The sequence below is a fragment of the Podarcis tiliguerta genome (assembly GCF_965153285.1).
Source record: "Podarcis tiliguerta genome assembly, chromosome: 1".
Lineage (NCBI taxonomy): Eukaryota > Metazoa > Chordata > Lepidosauria > Squamata > Lacertidae > Podarcis > Podarcis tiliguerta.
The window spans coordinates 59,856,441-59,878,105 of NC_139534.1; the positions used below are offsets into that span (position 1 = coordinate 59,856,441).

General features: G+C 41.9%; 2 protein-coding genes across 11 annotated transcripts in view; one reads left to right on the top strand and one right to left on the bottom strand.

The window, feature by feature from the left end:
- DEAF1 (DEAF1 transcription factor) overlaps positions 1-6,264 on the bottom strand; it is a gene marked incomplete at its 5' end in the record, with an annotated part of 30,734 nt that extends 24,470 nt beyond the window's left edge. For all 10 annotated transcript variants that reach the window (XR_014508073.1, XR_014508074.1, XR_014508075.1 and 7 more), the window contains 5 exons: positions 695-834; positions 1,470-1,613; positions 3,963-4,092; positions 4,764-4,861; positions 6,009-6,264. Coding sequence is in view for 6 of the 10 variants with exons in the window: in XM_083427971.1 (XP_083284097.1) it covers positions 695-834; positions 1,470-1,613; positions 3,963-4,092; positions 4,764-4,861; positions 6,009-6,264 (768 nt within the window). The remainder of the gene's footprint in view (positions 1-694; positions 835-1,469; positions 1,614-3,962; positions 4,093-4,763; positions 4,862-6,008) is intronic.
- A 619-nt stretch (positions 6,265-6,883) lies between these two features.
- Positions 6,884-17,906, top strand: TMEM80 (transmembrane protein 80). The gene is made up of 5 exons (XM_083428486.1): positions 6,884-6,987; positions 9,909-9,925; positions 14,076-14,169; positions 14,262-14,354; positions 15,526-17,906. The coding sequence occupies exons 1-5, from the start codon at positions 6,969-6,971 to the stop codon at positions 15,729-15,731; spliced, it is 429 nt and encodes a 142-aa protein (XP_083284612.1). The 5' UTR covers positions 6,884-6,968; the 3' UTR covers positions 15,732-17,906.
- The last annotated feature ends 3,759 nt before the right edge of the window (positions 17,907-21,665 follow it).

Sequence of the window (21,665 nt, forward strand, 5' to 3'; positions counted from 1 at the left end):
TCTAAGTCAGTGGTTCTCAATTAGTTAATTACTGAGGACCCCCTATTTTTTAAAAGCCAAGCCATGGACCCCCAACTTTTGAAAATTCTGAAAAGTTGATACACTAGTGTAGCTAGGGGGTGTCATGGAATACTACTCAATTTTGATCCAGAGCAGATTCCAATGTATAGTTAACAAAGTAAAAATGTAAACATGTTTCAGGTGATCACCGTGTGATATTGGTGCTGCCTTTAAACTGGCTGCCCTGCTCTCCCTTGCGCAAGGAATAATATATTGCTGCATATTGCTTGGTCAAAATCATTATCATGGTGTGATGACAAAACTGATTTTGGCCAATATATTGAAAAATCACAGCGCTGTAACAGACCATAAAATGTGTGATATTACCATGCAAAAATGAAAAAAAAAAAATGGGGGAGAGGCAAGGGCTGCTGTCACAGACCCCCTGGGTGCATTCCGTGGACCCCCCAGGGGTCCCCGGACCCCTAATTGGGAACCACTGATCTAAGTGATCTTACAGGTCTATAAATGTGCCGGTGGTCCTTCAGGAGTCAAGTTGCAACTCTTCTGAGAGTAGAATTGGGATTTCCACTGCGCCCAGTTTCTCTGTGCCTGGATGAGGGGGAGGGAGGAATGACCTTCTGACTTTTGTAGGATATAAATAAAAGAAAAAATGAAAGAGAGTCCACCGTACATGAATAAGACACTGAAGTGGCCTTCCTGCATAGCGGATGCTTCTCTTCCAGTCCTTGCTGCTGGCTCTTCCAGCCATAGCTTCAAATTCAGTGGGGCTGTACCAAGTGTCCCCTTGTTTAATGCAACGTCCTCGACCACCTTGAAGAGGGCAAAACAACAAGCTTAGCTCCTGCTTAAGAATTGCTTTGTGCAGAGATGGCCCAGCTGAGCTTGGAAACAGCCTTTCTCTGCTATTTGTAGATCTTGCAAGGGCCTAGAGAAGGCACTTGGCCTAACCTCATGAACCGGGGAGAAGAGGGGAGTTTGGAAATTCCGCTCATGCAGTGACCCTGTACAGCCGTACCTTGGTTTTTGAACACCTTGGTACTCGTACGTTTTGGCTCCCGAACGCCGCAAACCTGGAAGGGAGTGTTCTGGTTTGCAAATGTTTTTTGGAAGCCAAACATCCGACACGCCTTCCGACTGAGTGCAGGAAGCTCCTGCAGCCAATCGGAAGCCACGCCTTGGTTTTCGAAAGTCAAACTGATTTCTGGAATGGCTTATGTTCAAGAACCAATGTACAATTGTAGTTTGCACTGACAGAGGACATTTAAAACAGATTTTATCAGAGAAGAGGGAAGAGCTGAGCCCCTGTTCTTCACAAAACAAGATTCTGGCCTGCCACAACCACAGGAACTAGAGGCTGAGCCACATTGCTCACTGTTGACTCTCAGGCTTTGAGAAGGAGCACAGATGATTTATAATCACCATCAGATCAGAAAGAGACACCTTACCCGAGCCAAGTCTGTTTTTGTACAGGATCCCACTGATATTTCTGCACCGCACAGGCAACTCATTGTCATACACTGAAGGATCCCAGTTGTATTTTGTTCCTGCTTTTTCTTGCCCAGACGTTAAAGTAGTAGGAGACTGAGGCCCTTTGGATTAATGGAAAGAAAACGAAGTCACACACAGCACACTCAGGTTCTAACTTCTGCCTTTCCCACAGGAAGGCAAATGCCACTAGAACATCATGGATTCTCAAAGTGACTTCTGACCAATAGAACAAAATATACTGCTTTTCTGCAAAGGCACCCAGAGCAGTTTACAATTTTTCCAGTACCAGAACAAATAAATGATATGAAATGTAAAGAGGACTCTGTGGTGTGTTGGAGACAGTCCAACTGGAGCAGCCCCTGCCGCCCCCACTCTAGTTGGGAACTAGTTCCTTTAACAAAGGAAGAGGAAACAAATATTAAATCAAATATTTCTGTATATCAAACAGCACATCTGTTTGAAATACAGAAATCATGTGGAAAGGGGCAAAGGTCATTGTTGCTTTCCATTCAACCACAGCAGCATGGAGAGGAGACACACAATACGTTTCTTCCACATGGTTCTCCCAGTTCAGCCATTACTAGTGCAACATGGGATACAAGCATGCAGCAGTGCCAATCACATTGTTGTCATAGCATATGAACTGGCCCTGATTTACTGATTTCATAACACTGCATCAGATGAAAGAGAAGTTTTTGTTTTAAAAAAGGCAGGGCACAATAAATCATTTGGGTGTTCCAAGTAGCTATTGCACCACCACCTGGAGAACAATAAGACAGCAGGCCAAGAACAGCTTTGAACTACAAATGGGATATTGAAGCTGAATTGTTTCCTTTCATGTCATTACTCAAGGCAACCTGCAGTCATTTAGATAGCCCTGCTGGGTTTTCAAAAGAAAAAAGGATTTAAATACAGAAACAAAGAGACAAAACTTATCAGTTATGTCAATACATTTTCTTCAATGTTCAAAATTATAGTTTTACTCACAGTATGCAATCACAAGTCCTTCTCCAAGCCTGCAAAAGCCTACTATTTCAATATTTGCTGAAACTGTCATTTACCAAAAACATGCTAGACCTGAATAATTGGATCAAAGCCAACATAATCCCATTTACTTGGACTAACAGCCTGATTGTAACACATTATACAGAACTCCAACTGAGCTGTGGTTTCTGTAAACATAGTACTCGCAACAATAACTTCTGAGTAACAGAACCTGCAGTCTGAGTAACATTTCATTTTATTTATTGTTATCCATTGTTTTGTATTAATACATATACAGCAGAAAAGAACAACAAAATACAGTATGTAAGTTGACAGTTGTAAGTATAAATGCTTATAGATAAAAGCACACACAAAGAGATTGAAATACACATGCACAGACAAATCTTGGTGATTCATGTAGATTTAGCTTGTATAATGATTGCAGAAGCATGGAAAATGGAAAAGATGGCTGGATAAGATTTGGAAGCTATCTGGCTAAGAAATGGGTAAGTTTTTGAAGAAGAAAATTTTGGATTTAATAGTAGTGAATAAAATAATACAATACAAACAATTAAGGGATGAAAAAATCAACTCTATTGAGACATTTCAGAAAAACTGGACTCCTTTTGCACTTTATTGGAATCAACACTAGACAAAGGAAACAGTTGTGATGGAATTTATTCACGTTGCTATAATTGTAATCATTGTAATCAAAAAGTAAACACACACACTGATGCACATTTATATTAATACTAAATTGAACAAGACATGTAGGAAAGCTCAGTCAGTAGAGCATGAGACTCTTAATCTCGGGTGATGGGTTTGAGCCCCACTTTGGGCAAAAGATTCCTGCATTGTAGGGGCTGGACTAGATGATCCTTGTGGCCTCTTCCAACTCTACAATTCTATGTCTTCCCATAGATCATGAGGGAACATTCTGTCCCTGGAAAGGATTCCAGTTCAACAGAGGTGGAAGGGGCAGGTGATTTTAACCAATACCCTCTCCAGCCCCAACATTCCAGAAGGTTTCCCAACCTACAAAGAAGTTTTCCAGGTATAGAGATGGTTGCAGGAGAAAGAAGGAATCTATAGAAATCATCTCTTTTGCCCTTTTCCCCGAAGGGAGAATCAGATGAGTGGAAATCTACTCATAGGAAGTGTGGGTCCAAGTCATTATACTTATTTCGCCAAAATTCAATAAGCATTTGTCATCCTGTCGCAAAATCCTCTTTGCCTTCCATCTCTCAGTTTGGAAAATTCCCTTAGCTACTTGAACTAACTCAAAGTACTTTCATCTGTCATTTCCGATATAAAAGTGAACAGTCAGAAAATACACCAACAAAACGTCAAGAGGTGATAAGCCAAACATTATGAGTTAACTGTCACGATAACCTTATCATTGCAAGGCATGAAACTAAACTTGAGGAATGACACTTTAAAAAAAACTTTGCAAGGCCACATAATACCTGATGTTAGAGATGCTGACGACCCCTTTAAGCCTGCAGTCTCTACGATGCTGCCATCTGTGTGGACCACAATCAGAGTGGCTTTCTCAGTGTTCAAGCTGTCTCCAATTTGAAGAGCTGTCCTTCCAGACTGCAGAAGAAAGAGCTTTAGCTGATACAACTTGAAAGGGTTGTTATTCTTTTATATTAGTTTGCCTATAGATTTCTAAGTTAGTATGGCAATATCTAAGGTGGATTTGCATATTTACAGGGGAGAGGAAAAATCCACATCTCCCTTCCTCAGCATTCATTGTGCAGTTACATAGACACAGTTCCCAGAGTTTTCCTGGGCCATAACTACAAGCAGAACATAAGGCATACAACACTGAGAGAGGTCTCTGTCCCCAGCATCTAGACTCTAGATGCTGCCTATGCAAATAATGAACCGCTTAAGCAATATTGCATTATTGAGTTTTGTACAAGTGATATAAAAGGGGGCATTGTAGAGTCAATGGCTACATCAGGGCAGCTTTATACATTTTCAAGCGATTGGCTACTCACTGATTCATGCTGAATCTACACTTGTTGGCAAACCTGGGTTTTCCTCCGTGTAATGTGTAAGATTGCCCATAATGGAATTAAAACAATAATGTACACAATAATGTATTTATCCCACAAGCCCTGGGTAAAAGCAACATCTGTGCAGTTGGATTGATGAATTGTCATAGCGACATACACACACAGCTTTGATGTTACTTATCACACACAAAATATTAAATATGAAGGAATGAATATTGGAGAATGAATCAACCCTGACCTTACCAGAACATGTCCTGAAATAGATGCTGCATTTGCTACCGAAGTAGTGAATACGTTGTCTGCAGAGGCACCCACGTTGGCTACAGTTACCGTAGTCACTTCTGTAAAATATGGCCAAAATAACGTTTAATTTTCTGCTACAGCCTCCCATAGACCAGATAAATTCCATGCAGTAAAGCATGTAATTGCAAATGTTTTTCTTGTCCAACTATCTAGGTGTAAGGTACCCCATGATCTCTCTCCCTCTGAGGTGTGCATTTCAATGCATAAAGCAAACATTTTTGGCTCAGTGAGCACAACTAATTAGTAATAAGCCACCAATATAGTGACTGCACTTAAATGTAAAGTGGTGAATAGCAGTGGGAAATTATTCCCTTTTACAGTGCAGTCCTATGTGTGTGTGTCTACTCAGAAATAAAGTTAATTGAGTTCCAAAAATTAGTCCCAGTGTATGACTGAGGTCAATGTATGCCTGTATTTACAGAACTTTCTACTTCACTTGCTTTTTCAAGTGTTTAATTTTTAAACGAGTGAAGCTTTATTGTATGCTACTTTGATATTTTATGCGTTTCAGATATCCAGCCATATTTCCTGAGGCAAACTAAAAAATGAAACGTATAAATGCACACAGAAAAGTTATATTGCTGTGTCACATCTAACCACTACAAAGCAGGGCTCTGTGTCTTTCTTCAGTTGGCTGACAGGCGGAAATTAAACAGGCACAGCTCTCCCTTGGGAACTATAGAGGAACCGTCCGTACATCTGCTAGATTTCTGCTTGTCAAGCTGCTGTCAAAGCAGGCCGGGAAACCTGTGACCCTTCGGACGTTGAGATTCCAACTCCCATCATCACCAAACAGCAGGGCCAACACCTGGAGGGCCAAAAGGACTCCCTACCACGATATTAAAGGTCCAGTTGCCCTATGACTCAGGGAGCTGTAGAAATGAAACATTGCGGCCATGACAGCGACGACTCCACTATACTATGTCTCAGAGCTGATTCACATATGCATGTGTACACGTGATTTCTATACACTTGACTAATAGCGGCTGAGGAACGTGCGAAGTACTTCCACAGAGCGAGTGGTGTCTGATGCAATACGAGCATTCAAAACGTGATGTTACAAAAGCAGGCGGGAGTCCATTAACACTCCTTGAAGCGCACGAGCGCGAACCAGCCAAGCGTCAGGAACGAAGCTGAACGGACTGGCTGGCGGGGCGCCTCTGCGCATGCGCCGGGTGCGCTGACCTGCGAAGGCAGCCGCGGTGGCCTCGTCGCTGCTCGGCAGGGACTCGGCTCCCATCTCGATGTGTTCGGCATCCGCCGCCATTACGGTCACGGCCGTCACCTCCTCTTCCTCTGGTGGCTCCGCCCCCGAGCCACTCGCCTCCACAGGCTGCTGGTGCTCCGACCCGTCTCCGGCCGCCGCAACTGCAGCGGCGGCAGCTACCGCCGCGGCCTCAGCCAAGCCCAGTTGCTTCGCGGCCGAGTCCGAGTCCTCCATCCAAAGAGGCCTTTAGCCGGGGATGTTGGGGAGGGGGATGCGGGGGGGGGGTGACCGAAGCGAGGTGAGCCGAGGCCGTCCGATTGAGATTTCGTCTCCGATCTCACCCGAGCGCCTCTTTGACGGCTCCCGAGTGACGAAACGAACTGCCCAAGGCCCTCTCCGATCTTGCCCGAGTACTCTCCCGAGTGCTGCCGATGGCAACCCTGGCCGAGGCCTCCGGAGCGCCGCTTCGGTCTCACCCGAAAAATCCCGAACAGTTCCCGATCTAGGCCGACCTCTTCCGATCAGCCTAATTCCCAATCGAAGTGATCTAGAACAAGGCCGAAAGCTTGCGAAGGCGCCCGAACTGGTGCAGGTTCGCCTCGGCTTCTCAAAAGCGGCGACTGACGGCGATTGCCGAAGAGACCCGAGTCTTTCCGGCTATAACCGAATCGAAGGGCATAAGCGGGAAGCGAGCGGGAAAGGCCGAACAGGGATTTCTGAATCCCGCCCCTCACAATCCCAAGCGACCGGAGCTGTCCGATTCAGCCCGAACGCCTGAGCTCCGAAATCTGTTGTGCAATCCCGCCCGCGCGAAAAGCAACGAACGGCAGTATGCGCAGGTTCACGAGGCCCCGAGTGAGGCTGCGCAAGGACTATTGGGATATTGGAGGAACTGAGGCGGGGCGGAGAGCGAGCGGGAGGCGGGGGGGAGCGAAAAAATGGCGGCCGTCAGGCGAGGTGAGCTCAGTGCTGCTAAGGCGCCGCTGTTAACGCCAGGGCGAGTGAGGGGAGGCAGGCCCGGTTCCCCTAATCATGCGCGCGGCTCCAGAGCCTGGTGACTAGGCCGCCGGTTGCTCACTGGGCTGCGTTGGCCTTGCCTGCTATTAGGTTTCCATGGCAACAGAGAAGCAAAAATGCGCGTTCTTGCTCGGAGTGGCGTTTTATTCCTCAGTAAACGAGGCTCAGATTGCAACCCCGCAGTCCGTTCTTAAATACGTCCACGCGGGAATTTTTCTGCGTTTTGTAAGTGTTGGTGATTAGGGCTTAGGTGTCTAGTTCTCATTGAGGCGGCAAGTCTCTTAAGCAGAGCGCTGTCGCCTCTGACTGGGGTGGAGTGTTAGCCTGATTGAATGCTTCTCCTCCATAGGCACCCTCCAACATAAAATTATTTTACATAGGAAACTAGATATCAGGGTGAAAGGTTGTGTTTCAGGTTAGCCTTTTCCCCTGACATTTCTTTTCTACATGGAGGGGGTTTTCGGTATCGAGAAGTAATCCATTTAATTGCAAAAGCCTCCTCCTGCAGCCAGAATTAAATCCAGTATAGTCCAGGAGTAGTGAGCCTTGGGGTCAAATGCAGCCCTCCTGTCCTGCAGCTATCCTTGGGCACCTACCCCACACCCCTTCAGAGGCACTGCTCTGCTCTCTCCTCTGGTGTTTTTTTGTTTTTGGCCTCCCTGGAATATGGCCTTGAACTGTGGCTGCCTGGATCGAAAGGTGTGTGTGTTTGTGTGTACACATGCACACCCCTGGCTTTTGTGTGTCTGAAATGCAGCCTGTACAAAAGTGAGAGTCCTAGCTGATGCTCCGCCCGTTTTTGCCTCCTGCCCTGCCCATCACTGGTGTCTTGCCCCTGGATGGTTCTCTATGAGAGAATGCAGCCCTCAAGCTGAAAAAGGTTCCCCATCCCTAGCTTAGACACAGGTTTGCCACCTCAAGTAACAACAGAGCCAAAATCTCATTACATTAAATGGATTCTTTTCTCCCTAGTAATTGTGATCAGGCCTGCAGCTTTTTGAATGACTTACTGTGAGCTTTTATAAGTGATGAAGTAGACTGTTGCCTACAGCAACCAATGCTTAATAATTCAATTATTCTAAACAGTTTTGACTTTCAAAGTACACAGAATTATTGGAGAGCAAAATTGTACAGTTGTGTGGGGGTGGGGAACCTATGGTGCTCCAGGTTCCCCGCCCCTGCACTATTTAAGCACACAAGCACTCACCATCCTTAGCTGTTGGCCATGTTGGTTGGAGCTGCTTGGAGTTGGGGAAGGCTGATGTATAGATTACTGAACATACCTGGGACCTTGGTCCAAATATGGGTGACTTTGAGCCCACTGCTGTCTGTCATAATAACCTAATTCGCAGGTTATTGTAAGGACAAAAGGGGTGGGCTAAAGGATATGTACCCTCAGGGGAGCACGGGGGGGGGGGGGGAGTGGGATGAATATGTACCCACCCCTCAAAATGAGTTGTATTTGTGGGAAATGCCCCTCTACTTACTGGATGGGATGCCACATTTGTCACTTCAGAGCAGTCAAGAGTGACCACACATTAATGGCTGTGGGTCGAATCCAGCAAAGCCATTGCATGAGCAGAACGACTTTGATTTGTGCAACAGAACCCCTTCTCCTACAACTGAACTGTCCCCCATATCTGCTCTGGAGCGCCGGTGGGAGGGACCCCTGAGCAAATCTGGGAATGGTGTGGCTGGAGGGGGTGCTCTGCTGCATGTGTGGAAGTTTCTTTTACAACATTATTTTGTGGTTACAACCCTTATTACTCTTAGCCCTTTATTTTTGCAGTTTAATATGGCTGCTTCACTATATTATTAGGTGCTTGGGGGTTCACAAAAATAATTCAGCCAATAACACAGGCATTGTGATTCTTACTGGGAGTGTTTCTGTGACCATGCACTTTAAATACATGGGCTGTGTGTGTGTGTGTGTGTGTGTGTAATAGTTATGGGTTGGAGGGGTGTAGATGGCATTAGTAATGTAATGAATAATATAAACTCTCATGTGGGACAGTTCACAGATATATGCATTATTTTTTAAAGTGGCATTCATCAGACTGTAGATGTTGGATTAGATGGAGAGGGTACCCATACCTATCAGTTGCTTAAACATCGTGTACCAGAAGCTATCTTACATTAAATATAATTTCAGGCTACACCTCCATCTTACAGTCATGCCCACATCTTATGAATTGTTTCCACTATAAAGTGTAACTTCAACTACATCTAAAAGTTTATTTTGTTTTAACCTGATTTAAAGACTGACAGGCTCCTGTTGAAATAATTCACAGACTTAGAAACCATAGCATGCTTAATTCACTAGAGGGGGATAGAGAACTGCTTTGTATAACTAGGTTATACATCAATCATTTTATGTAAGCCTAATAATGTATGACAGTGATGAATGACTGAATTCTTTATGTCCTTCCTAGCTTTGTTACTTCTTGCTTTAAAATGTAACATTCTGATCAGTTTTTGGCTTTGGTTCTATAACCTCTGTGCATGTTTGTGCAGAAATAAGTTCCATTGTGTTCTTTATGGCTTACTTCAGTAGTGTGTTTAAGACTGTAGCCCTAAACTGAAATATATGCCCAAGCTGACTTACGTGGTGTGTAAATTGCAGCAGCATCATTGCAGGGAGTAGGGGTGATATGAAATAGATCTTTCAGCATTGTGTTTACAGCTATGAAGTGAGCTGTTCATGTTCTAACTGGCTACTGTCATAGCTTAAATTGTTTTCCCAGTAGCTCTGAAAAAAAATCATTTCTGCTGTACAACATGTATTCAGCCATTCTTAGGTTTTTAATCTTTGGTCCAAAAATTATAGACTCTGCTAATTATTATTTTTGTCTTACTTACAGGAAGAGCAACATCTGTTGTATCCTTTCTCATTCATTCAGATGATGAAATAATTTTGCTTCTTTCTATCTGTGATTTTCATATGTGTTATGTGAGTGCTTCTTTGGGGTTCCTCAATGAGGACTATGGACTGTCAAGCATGTTGCAGAATATAATGCAATGCAGGTATTCAGTAGCAAACAAATTGACATGCGGAATACTACTTGAAGACATCTGAAGGCAGCCATGTTTAGGGAAGTTTTTAATGTTTGATGTTTTATCGTATTTTTAATAGTCTGTTGGGAGCTGCCCAGAGTGGCTGGGGATACCCAGCCAGATGGACAGAGTATAAATTTATTATTATTATTATTATTATTATTATTATTATTATTATTATTAAATTACTGAAGGTGGAAAGTTTTAAAACTACTGTTATGTTTCATTGTAACCCGATAAGTTTTAGTTTGTAAATTCATAGTGAAATTTGAGATACGTGAAAGCAGTATATGTTGTCACTAAGTACTGTACTAGAACTTGATTAATCTATAGTCTGGGAAACTAAGAAATGAAATGATCAGAGTGGTCTCCATAAAATAGAGTTGTATCCATTGGTCTTACTCAGCTGATGATAAGGATTATATCAGCAGAATGGATCAGGAAACAATTCTCTTTGATTTCTCCTCTCACTGCAGTCATTCCCCCCCCCCCCCACCATGCCCATCCAAATCTGCTCCGGAGGGTCCCACAACACTCCGGACACATGGGTGATACAGTTTGTAACAAGTTCCCCAAAAAGCATTCCAGACAGTCTTCAAATATTTCTGCTGCTACAATTCTTTCATCTTCATTCTCATTCCTTCAGTCTGGAGAATGTGAATACTCGCTTCTGTTTCAGTAGAATTGACATCCGCTCCACAAACTTGAATATAGCTATTACCTGTAGGTCTTTTATAGTGCAGTCCTATGCATGCCTACTCAGAAATAAGTCTCTTTCAGGTCAGTGGGACTTAACTAAATGGGCATGGCTCCTTCAGATTCATTCTTTCAAATACAGTGGTACCTCGGGTTAAGTACTTAATGCGTTCCGGAGGTCCGTTCTTAACCTGAAACTGTTCTTAACCTGAAGCACCACTTTAGCTAATGGGGCCTCCAGCTGCTGCCGCGCCGCCAGAGCACAGTTTCTGTTCTCATCCTGAAGCAAAGTTCTTAACCTGAAGCACTATTTCTGGGTTAGCGGAGTCTGTAACCTGAAGAGTATGTAACTTGAAGCGTATGTAACCCGAGGTACCACTGTAAATATTTGACTGTGTATTAGTGCGCAGGTTGCCTACAGGCATTGTTTCCAAGAGCAAGTACAGCGCTTTCAGGAATTCATGTGTTCCAGCAAGACTGGTGTATTTGCTTTTTTAAGCATTGCTCTGTTTTGGAAGGTTGACTCCTTATGTGCTGCTGTTGGATTTATAGAACTGAAGAAAACTGACAGAAATCAACAATTGTTTGTGTTTGTGCACTTCATATGTCCTTCAGGAATTTATAAGATAAGTAAAGGAAGAAGAGGTAAAATCAGTCATGGTTAAGTGGGTGAAGAATTTCGGTTACAATATACAAATGGTGGAATGGGAAAATTTATGGTGTAGGGATTTGAAATTCACAGCTTGCTTCACTATAAAAGAAAACTTTATGAAGATGCTATACAGGTCATACCCCCAGCAAACTGTCCAAAATGTACAGAACCAACTCAGTTTTATGCTGGAGGTGTAGAGAGTTAGAGGGAACGATGTACCACATAGGGTGAGGTTGCAAAAAAATAAAGAGCTTTTGGGAACTTATATATAATGATTTTAAAAAAAACCTGTTCAAAATAATGTTTAATAAAAAACCGGAAGCCTTTCTCTTAGGCATAATGGCATCAGACATCCCAAGAGAGAAAGGAAGGATCTTTTTGCATGTAACAACAGCAGCGAGGATGCTGATTGCCAAGGGGTAGAAAGGAGATAAAATTCCATCAAAAGAGGAGTGGCAAGTAAAACTGTTTGAATATATGGAACTAGCATATATGACGGAAAAGATCAGAGATCGATCAACCCAAAAGTTTGAAAGGGAATGGGAGATTTCAGACAATATTTAAAAGAACAGTGTCCCCATATAAAAACTTTAGAATGCTTTGAATAACTGTCGGGATTGAATAAGGTATAAAGAACACAAACAAGTTTTAATAAAGTTTAAGCTTGTTGAATAAATAGAGGCAAGTAATTAAGGAAACAAAGAACCCATATCAAGGAAGTCGGAAATTGAAAGCTAGAATATTTTTGTGCATTCACGATGTATTGTTCTATTTCTTTTTGTTTGTAAGAGATGTATTGTCTTTCTTTTGTTCTGTTTTCTTTTTCTTTTTCTAAGCTTTCTTTGTGTATGTGTTGATTTTAAACCAACAAAGATTGATTTTTTAAAAAAGGGAATTTATAAGATAACCATGATGTTATCAATTTATTCCACTTTATACTGGGTTATTCCCTACCTCTTAGTGTGCGATTAGCTGAAATTTTCTTAGCATGATAGCGTGAGTTGCTTTTCCCACTTAAAACCCTGCTTATAGATTGCCCCTGAACCTGGGCTCAGCATAGTTTATACATTTGGATGGAGAAATGGAACCCAAAGTGCACACGTGGTTCTCATTGCTATGAATGGAATGGCAAAACCTTCCACATGTGAACCATTTACTCTCCATTATCAGTCCCCTCTGCTAGAATGCAGCTCAGCTCACAGTTTAGGTTAAGCAAAAAATCACAGAAATCTTTGGAAGGTACAACACAAACTCTTACATCAGGAGTTCCTAAATCAGTCTGTGAACCACCACAAGCTTCATTCAGGTGCTCCATGGCATGTCTGTGGATTTTGCAGTTGGAGATGGTGCATCCATCAGATTGAATATGCCTGTTGATTTTTAATTGCATTTGTATTGCTTATTATATTTCTTATATTGTATTTCATTGTATTACAATTTGAATTCTGTGGATTTACAATTGCTAGAAGAAGCAGAAAAATCATTAAACCATTATCATTTCTTCATAGGAGGTATGGCAAAAACCTTAGTTTATCCTGACCTAAATTGCTATTAAGTTCTGTGGCACATTTAAGTCTATAAAATGCAAGGCAATTTATTTTTCCTCACACCAACTCCTTGAGGAAGGTTAGGATGTGGCAGAACAATTGTGTTGAAGGCCACCTGGTGAGCTTGGTGATTCAGTAGGGAGCTTCCAAATCCAGTCCTAATGTGCTTTAGGGTTACAGATCTGATGAGCCAGCTGTCATGAGCACTGCTGTCTCAAGTTTTTCTGATCTCGATCAGTAGACATTGCAAGTTTAATGGGTGGTATTTAAACTCAGTTTTTCTGGGTATAGATCCACCGAAATTAACAAACCTAACTTTTAGTCATGTTCATTTCAGTGAGTCCACTCTGATTAAACCTTAGCTGAATACTAGTCAATAAAATTCAAGTAGGTAGTTCTTCTTACAACAAGAATGGTGCTTATAATATTTAGTGTGTTGGAATCTTAACATATAGGATGGAATTAGAATAGGAATTTGACTGAGCCAGGATTGAAAAGTCCTGGGTATTCCCAGTCCACGGCCAGTAATTTTATTTTTTAAGACTTTTGAGGACTGAAATACCACTGTACATTATTTTGAAAGTGCAAATAACCCAGCAAAGGCTTCTGTCACTTGAAAATTCATACTCCAAATCATACAAGATTTTCATAAAGCCCCTGCAGGAATAGTCTTCCTCTTAATGGACTGTGAAAGTTAAATTGCCTTTGATCTTGTTCTCAGTCTTCATAAAATCCCCGTAAAACAAATCCCATGGCTTGAACAAATAGTTTTATACAGATACCCTTTCAAGAACTTTTTTTAACTTTAACAAGACCTTCTGTATCAACAGTTTTCACAATAAATGTTTCATCTAAGGCGTACATTGCCATACCTTGAGAGAGCCCATAGCTCTATAGCAGTCCACATGCTTTGTATGCAGGAGGTCCTTGGTCAACCTCTAGTTAACAGCATCTCAACTAGCAGGGCTGAGAAACCCCTCTCTATCTAATACCTTGGAGTGTTGCTGTCTGAAGTGGGGGGGGGGGACGGAACATGATTTGATTGTTTTAAAACCAATTTCCTTGACAGAAACGGCCAGCTGTCATCTGTTCCCTTACAGATTCTTTTCTATTTAAATGTTGTTTATTATATATTTTATTTTTTAGCAACCCTGATGATGATTATTTATAAAAGTAAGTTATTTCAAATACACAGTTAAAATAGCTGTATTGTGGACCTCTTATTACTTGTCTTTTTTCATCATTTATATTTTGCTCATTGGCAGGTCAGGTTTTCACATATCAGGATGATTTCTTAGCTCTTGATCTCATATTACTGTTCATTATGGCAGTTCTTGAAGCAATCAGGCTATACTTTGGTAAGTTGGATAGCACATGCTAGAATCATTGTTAAATATTAATCCTTTAGTAAGGATACATGTCGAAACATGCTGATTCATGACAACTAACCAATTACTTTACAACACATTTAAATACTTTTAATGTTAAACATTAAAATGGCTGACTGACCTACATGGGTAAAAGTGCAAATGAGACTTTGCTAAATGCTAGTTAAATAAGGGATATATTTGTCAAGGTCACACTCCAGTCAAATGCATGTTTGCCTGGATGTAAGTTCTAAAGTAAGAGTCTATCAGTTGCATCCTAAAAGAGGGCAATTTTACTAAACTATAAAAATCAGGAGCAGAGGCTGTGCTCAGGGGCATAGGAAGGGGGGGCGTTGGGGGCGGATCACCCCAGGTGCCCTCATTGAGGGGGGTGACATTCAGCCTGCCTGCGACTCCCAAGCTTACCCTGAGCTGTCGGGATGGGGGGGCGAGCTGCGCCACTTTGCCAGCGGCATTGCCCCCTCCCCCTTCGTTTTGACAGCTTGGGGGAGGTTTGAGAGTCGCGGGTGGGCAGTGCACTGAATGTTTGCCACAGGCGGCTCGCTCCGCCCCCGTGGGCAGCTCACTCCACCCCCGGCTGCACCACTGGCTGTGCTGTGCCATCACTGTCCTAGCAGTGGCACCACTGCCACTTGCTAAGACAGAGAGATTGAGTCTGTATCAGTTTAGTGGCAGAAGCACCAAATTGGCTTTCACCAGTGTGCCCACACAGCCCTGCCCATGTCGCTGCCCTGCCCTTCTTGGTAAGTAGATGGAATGCTGCTGATAGGAGGGGGGGTGCAGCAACAACCCCACTGCACTAGGTCCCATGGTAAAATGAGAGTATTGCTGGGTTCTGTGGATCATGGTGGTTGAAAAGGGGGAGATACAATGAAAAGGAAGGCTTTGCTTCTCAGCTACATCATGGCTATACCAGCACAAAAGCACTGTAAAAGGGACTAGCACTGGTATTTCTGTTATAAACTCCAGTATACGCTGTGTTAGCCTCTGAAAGCTCTCCTGGTCCAAGAATGATCATAGCTATCATACTAGGTGCAGCTAGTAAAAGGCCATTATAGCCGCTTTGAATTTGGATTTTTGTGAGCTATCACATTCAGCATTTGTCAATTGTGCTTGTGTATTATTTTTTTAACTTCACTAGGTACCAAAGGGAATCTAACAGAAGAAGAGTATCCATTGGGTATCAGTCTTGTGATCACTGCTGGCAGCATAATCCTATCCATCTACTTTCTGGTGTGGCAAACATATGTCCTGCGAGCAGATGTCATCATTAATGTTGTACTGCTTGTCACATGCGGACTTGAAGCAATCCTGCAAGTCATAGCCATTGCTGCATTTGTCAGCTAACTCATGCTGCTATCTGTGGTAAACCTATATTCTGTATTTTCTTTTCAAAAAAGCAATACAGATTTTTAATTGATCCTTGTAAAAGTAGATGGGCTTGATGTTCTCGAGTATAAACACTATCATAACTGTTCTTGCTACACTGCAAAGTTCCATGAGGCCATCATGAACTAACATGTAACACATTCTGCAGGGTTATTCTTAGCATAGCTTATATAGTGGTGGTCTCTGTTTGCATTGAAGTTTGGAGTTAAATGTTGATACTCAAATCAAGGCTGATCCACATTTTTGGTGGCAGACAAGCTTGCTGTTTGTTCTTTGCCTGACTTTGGTGAGCACCACATTGTTTCAAGGAAAAGATGCTTCTACAAATGTAGAAATTCATGCTGTGGACAGATCCCAGGGATTACCACAGTTCCCCAGTGTGTGTATACCATATGATTAGAGGCATTGACCTCTCGTTCCTTGGAAGATACATGGTAAATAGGTAGCAATAAAGTGCTTCATAAAGCTTGAATCATCTCTCAAAATAAATATTAGCCAGACCCTTGTGATTAATTTTTGCAGCTCTTTGAGGTGATTACTCATTTCAGTGGTCTTAACAGTGGAATCAGTGAAACTAAATCACATGTTATTGTACTGTATCAGACCATGCATAAGCATTTATAGTGAACATTTCAAAAGAATGTAGCAATCTTTTAAAAGTTACTTGGAAACTGGTATCTTAGCTGTACATTATCATAAGCCTAATTCCCAGTTAAAGTCAGAATTATGGGTTTCTAAGAATAGTTTTCAAAATATTTTAAAGATATATTTTATTAATGAAAGAGCAATATCCAGTGTTGCATGAGCAGATCCTCCCTTCTCCTTTCCCATGCAGCCCTCATCCCTCCCCAGCTGCTCTGGGGGGTCACCGTAACCTTTCACGGCAGGTTTGGGTTTGTGCAGGAGGAGACATCCTTATTTCACAAATGGTGCCTGTTCCACTGGTGGACAAACACTGTTGGATATTGCCTAATGTATTCTGCAAAACTGATTTAGTTGAGTACAGGTCATGCCTTGCTATGTATACTGTAGGCTACTTAATTTTACTCTTGAATTTGGATGATTTTGATAAGTATATCCACGTGACAGTGCTTATTTTTGCTTTCAGGTATCTAAAATATGTGTGATATGAGGGGAAAAATTTAAAACCAAATCCAGTGACTTCAAGACAAATTCATTTCATATGATCTTTGGAAAGGTGAATTCCATGTTGATCTTCTGGGAACTACAGTATTTTATGCCTTGGGTTCTAATTAGTCCCCTCTGCAAATGGAAGGGCTCCTTCCATATGTGGAAGACAGCATTTTATTTTATTTTTTGTAACCAATTTTCCCTTCCCCCTACACTGCCTCTCTTGATACACTGAAATGTCCCCTGACCCTCCTGAGTGGACATTCAAGGGGCTGCAGTTGGGGAGGGGAGACTGATGAAAGTGCTGCCCTTCCTTCTACTAGCAGGAACATTCTGTTAGCAGAACTCGGCATGTGGGAACTTGCCATCAGAACCTCATTTACAATCTCAGCCAATATATTTTTCTTTAGTATAGCACTTTTATGTATAATGTCCAATGTGGGTTTTCCTTCACCTAGATTTATATTCTGTGTTGAACTGTTTTTTTCTACAAGAAAGCCTTAAGAAGTGTGTTAAAGATTATCAAATTTTTAAATTTGTATTTATGGACAGTATATATTTCTATTTTTCTATCACTAAGAATAAACAGACTTCAAGTCATTCACATTGAACAGATACTAATTGAGCTGACGGATATGCCTATTGTGGTTCAGTTAAGTTCCTCACAGTGGGAAGTGTAGAAACACTCCTTACACACAGTGTGAAGTATGATGTGAACCAGTTTTGTATTCTCATTTTGTATTTTTCTGTTGTGAACCACCCTGGGTGGTGTACAATTAATAATAATAATAATAATAATAATAATAATACAAAGTGTAAAAATCTTGAAGAGAAGAGGGTAACTCTGGTGGGCAGATATGCTGAATCTAAAATAACGTCATATATCATGTTTCAGGTTCACTCCTGAAGCTCTGATTTTATTTCTTTATTAAATAAAATCCATATACTGTTTGATGGTTAAAAACAAATAAAAACCTAGAACCTTAGAGCAGTTTACAAAAACCTTCTAGTCCCTGGAGTTCTTTCAAATATGTTTGCAGATTGCTGCATAAGAGAATTGGCGCTTTGACAGGGCTGTCTGTCCAGAAAGTAGTGAGATTTGAGATAACAAACATGTTGATGTCAGGATTTTGTAAGCATTATTATTGAGCACATCTTGCATACAGCACCACATACAAAGAGTTCTTTTGAATTACCTTTTATATTCCAACGCAGCAGAACAGGATTATCTAGTTTATCAGAATGAATTCAGTTTCTCAGCCAAAAGCCTGTAAATGATAGTGATGGTTGACTCCTTCCAACTCTCTATGTACTGAGAATTGGGTGGGTGGGAATGTGTGGGAAGTCAAAGTTGACATGGTGCTCCCCCACCCTTGAGTCACCACTCATAGTTTGTGGTTAATAAACTGATGCATAGTGATGCACATTTATTTGCATATCTTTGGTGATCCCCTTCACACCTACTTTGTATATACTAAAGGTAAAGGGACCCCTGACAGTTAAGTCCAGTCACAAACACTCTGGGGTTGCGGGGCTCACCTTGCTTTACAGGCTGAGGGAGCTGGCCTTTGTCCGCTCTGCAGACATTTTTTCCGGGTCATGTGGCCAGCATGACTAAGCTGCTTCTGGCGCAATGGAACACTGGAATCAGAGCAGCACACAGAAACTCCCTTTACCTCCCCTCCAGAGCGGTACCTATTAATCTACTTGCACTTTTTTTTTTTGCGTGCTTTCAAACTGCTAGGTTGGCAGGAGCTGGGACCGAGCAATGGGAGCTCACCCCGTCGTGGGGATTCAAACCGCTGACCTTTTGATCAGCAAGCCCAAGGCTCAGTGGTTTAGACCACAGTGCCACCGCTGTGTTAGTTAGTTAGTTAGTTAGTTAGTTAGTTAGTTAGTTAGTTGTATATACTATCTCATGCAAAAGGGAGCTCCTTAGCATCAGTTATTCACAACCTCATCCTACAGCATAGCATGTTTACTTGAAAATATTTACTATTAAGTTAAATTGGTATTTCACATGAATGTCATAGGATTGCAATATTACAAGATCCCATGACCACCCACGACACAAAATAATGTTTCAGTTTTGCATTTTCCTTCTCAGTGGTGAAATAACATTGGCAATAGCTCACTGGTCACCATATTCTAAATGGAATAAAAAAACCCCACACACATTTGGTTGTATCCATTTGTGTCCCTCTGTGGCACTGATAGAAGGCTTTTTGATCCAGTGGAGGCTTCTATGAGTAGAAGAGGTGGGCCATTTTTGTGAATTCCTCCTTCTTACGATTTCTTCCCTCTGAGGAAAGGTTGCAGCATCTGTGACTTTTTAGTTTGGTGAAAAGGAGAGTAAGCGGTGACATGAAAGAAGTTTATAAAATTATCAATGGCATGGATAAAGTGGATAGGGAAAAGTTTTTCTCCTTCACATAATACTAAGACTTGTGGACATCCAATTAAGCTGAATGTTGGAAAATTCAGGACCTAGTTAAACCATGAAGCTCTCACAGGATGAAGTGATGGATACCAATTTAGCTGACTTTAAAAGATTAGACAAATTCATGAAGGAGATGGGTATTGATGACTGTGCTCTGCCTCCACTGTTGGAGGCAGTAATGTTTATGAAAGCCACAGGAGTTTTTGCAGGCTTCTCACAGGCATCTGGTTGGCCAATGTGAGAACATGATGCTGGACTTGGTGGCTCATTGGCCTGATCCAGCATGCTCTTCTGTTCATATGTTTTCTTGCAGCCTGCTCGCATGTCACCTCCCATGCTGTTCCAAAGGGTCCCCCAGTCCTCTGAAGCAGATCTGAGGAAAGGCAGTTGGATACAACCCATTGTTTTGAAGTCAATGGGTCTACACCCATAGCTAGGATTCCGGTTTAATGTTAATCATATATATTTCAGTGGGTTTAGACTGCCTTTATATGTTCTGTTTCTCCCATGTGTCTACACAGCCACATGTCATGAACACACATAGAGGAAGCCCCTATATGTTGATGTCAGATTGCCCATAATCATTTTAACTGAGCTGCGGAGGTAACTAGTTCACTGCCTGAATCTTTTTCTCTGCCACTCCTGACCTGCTGGAGGTATTTGTTAGTGTTCATGAGACCATTTTTGTGAGCATGAGCATAAATTGTCATGGTAAAGTCACAAACAACAATTGCTAAACATGCTGGGCTCTTGGGAGTGTATAATTAAAAGGCCAAACCCTTCTGGAAACAGGATGAGCAAGTTTTAATGAAAAATGCAATAAAAATGAAATGAGCACATTTTCCCCCAGAAGTTGAGATCATTATTTGGGTGGTGGTTATGCCTCAAATAAAAAGCACTTGTTCTGTACACAACTTGAGGTGGCTGTCATCAGCTTGATCTAAAATTCTGATAGCACATTCATCTCCTGGGATTTAATGCCCTCAGATATTTTGAAGAGATAAGGCTACATTGTTTCAGACTGTTTCTTTGCTTGTAAGCCCAACAAAAATAAAAGGAAATGAAACACAAATAAAGTGCATTCCTCAAGAAGTCTGCATTTTTTTTGGCTTTAACACAAAACACGATTAGTGTCCTTAAGGAATGACTTTGTGTTTGCCTCTTGTTAACAAGCTGTGTGTTAGCACTGCGAAGTCTTTACTTGCAGAAAATAAGAGAAGCACATCACACTTTCCTACTTGGATTTCACTTCTACATTCACAAGCTGTATGTACATCACATTCACAATGAAACGTGGAAAACTTAGCACTTTTGCCATGTGTGCTAACCATAGTTGGGATACTACGCAGTCATTATGTTACACTTTTTAGTAACCATTTGTTTAATTGTAAAGAAATGTGTATTACCCTGTAATCTGCTTCTAAGGCAAAATGGCATGTGCCTACAGCAGAATGATTTCTGTGCTTTCTAGATTTCTTGTTCATTGGTAGTTTTGTCTTGGCTTCTGCTGGCTATTAATTGCCATATTTTTGACTAGTTCTGTCAAACGACTATGTTCAGTGCTAGCTTTGAGTCCCACATTTTTATAGTGCACAAAATGAAAAAAGTATTTCCTTTTTTCTGTTTTTAGTCTAGCCACTATACACTTTGAGAGTAGCCCAAATCATAATGTACAAAATGTACAAAAGTGCACAGAGGTGCCCCAAACGGAAGTAGCTGATAATTCGGCTAAGTGGTCCAGGAATCCAATTTGCATAAAGGCAGCATATTTTCTTGTTCAGAAGTCGGGACAAAAATCTCACCACACAACTATTGTTGTGAGTGTTGCATTGTGCAGGACTCCACCGGCAAATTGCTGAGCAGGGGAAATGCTCTTAAGCTCATGCACGTCGAAGTTTATTTCCTAGAACTTGATGGGACTTACTTCCGAGGAAGCACGCGCTAGCTTGAGCTGGGACTTCTGTTTGGGCACACAGTATATTGCTTCAATACCCTGGCTCCATTTTAAGACCCCCGGAAGCTAAAGGAACTATTTCCACCCGTTTCAAACTGAAGAACAGAAATGTACTTTATCTACCCCAGCACCTCCCTTTTCCTGGTTTCCCTCTCCCTCCCTTGCAAGCCAGAGAGACAACCTATCACTTCCACGTTATCGATACAACAAAACTGCTGAGCTCTATGCTGCGCTCGTTGACATTTGAGTCAGTGGCTACAAATGGGGGGGGGGGGTATATTCCGAGTCCCAAGTCCATCCATCTTGCTAAAGTTGGGTAATCCGTGAAACTCTCTCCCTCTGCATTTTGTTTCTCCGAGTTGGAGAG

Excerpts from the sequence above, each read along its gene's own strand:
- TMEM80 (XM_083428486.1), top strand. Across the intron at positions 14,170-14,261 it reads GATGATGATTATTTATAAAA|GTCAGGTTTTCACATATCAG; the intron begins GTAAGTTATTTC and ends GCTCATTGGCAG. Across the intron at positions 14,355-15,525 it reads AGCAATCAGGCTATACTTTG|GTACCAAAGGGAATCTAACA; the intron begins GTAAGTTGGATA and ends TAACTTCACTAG.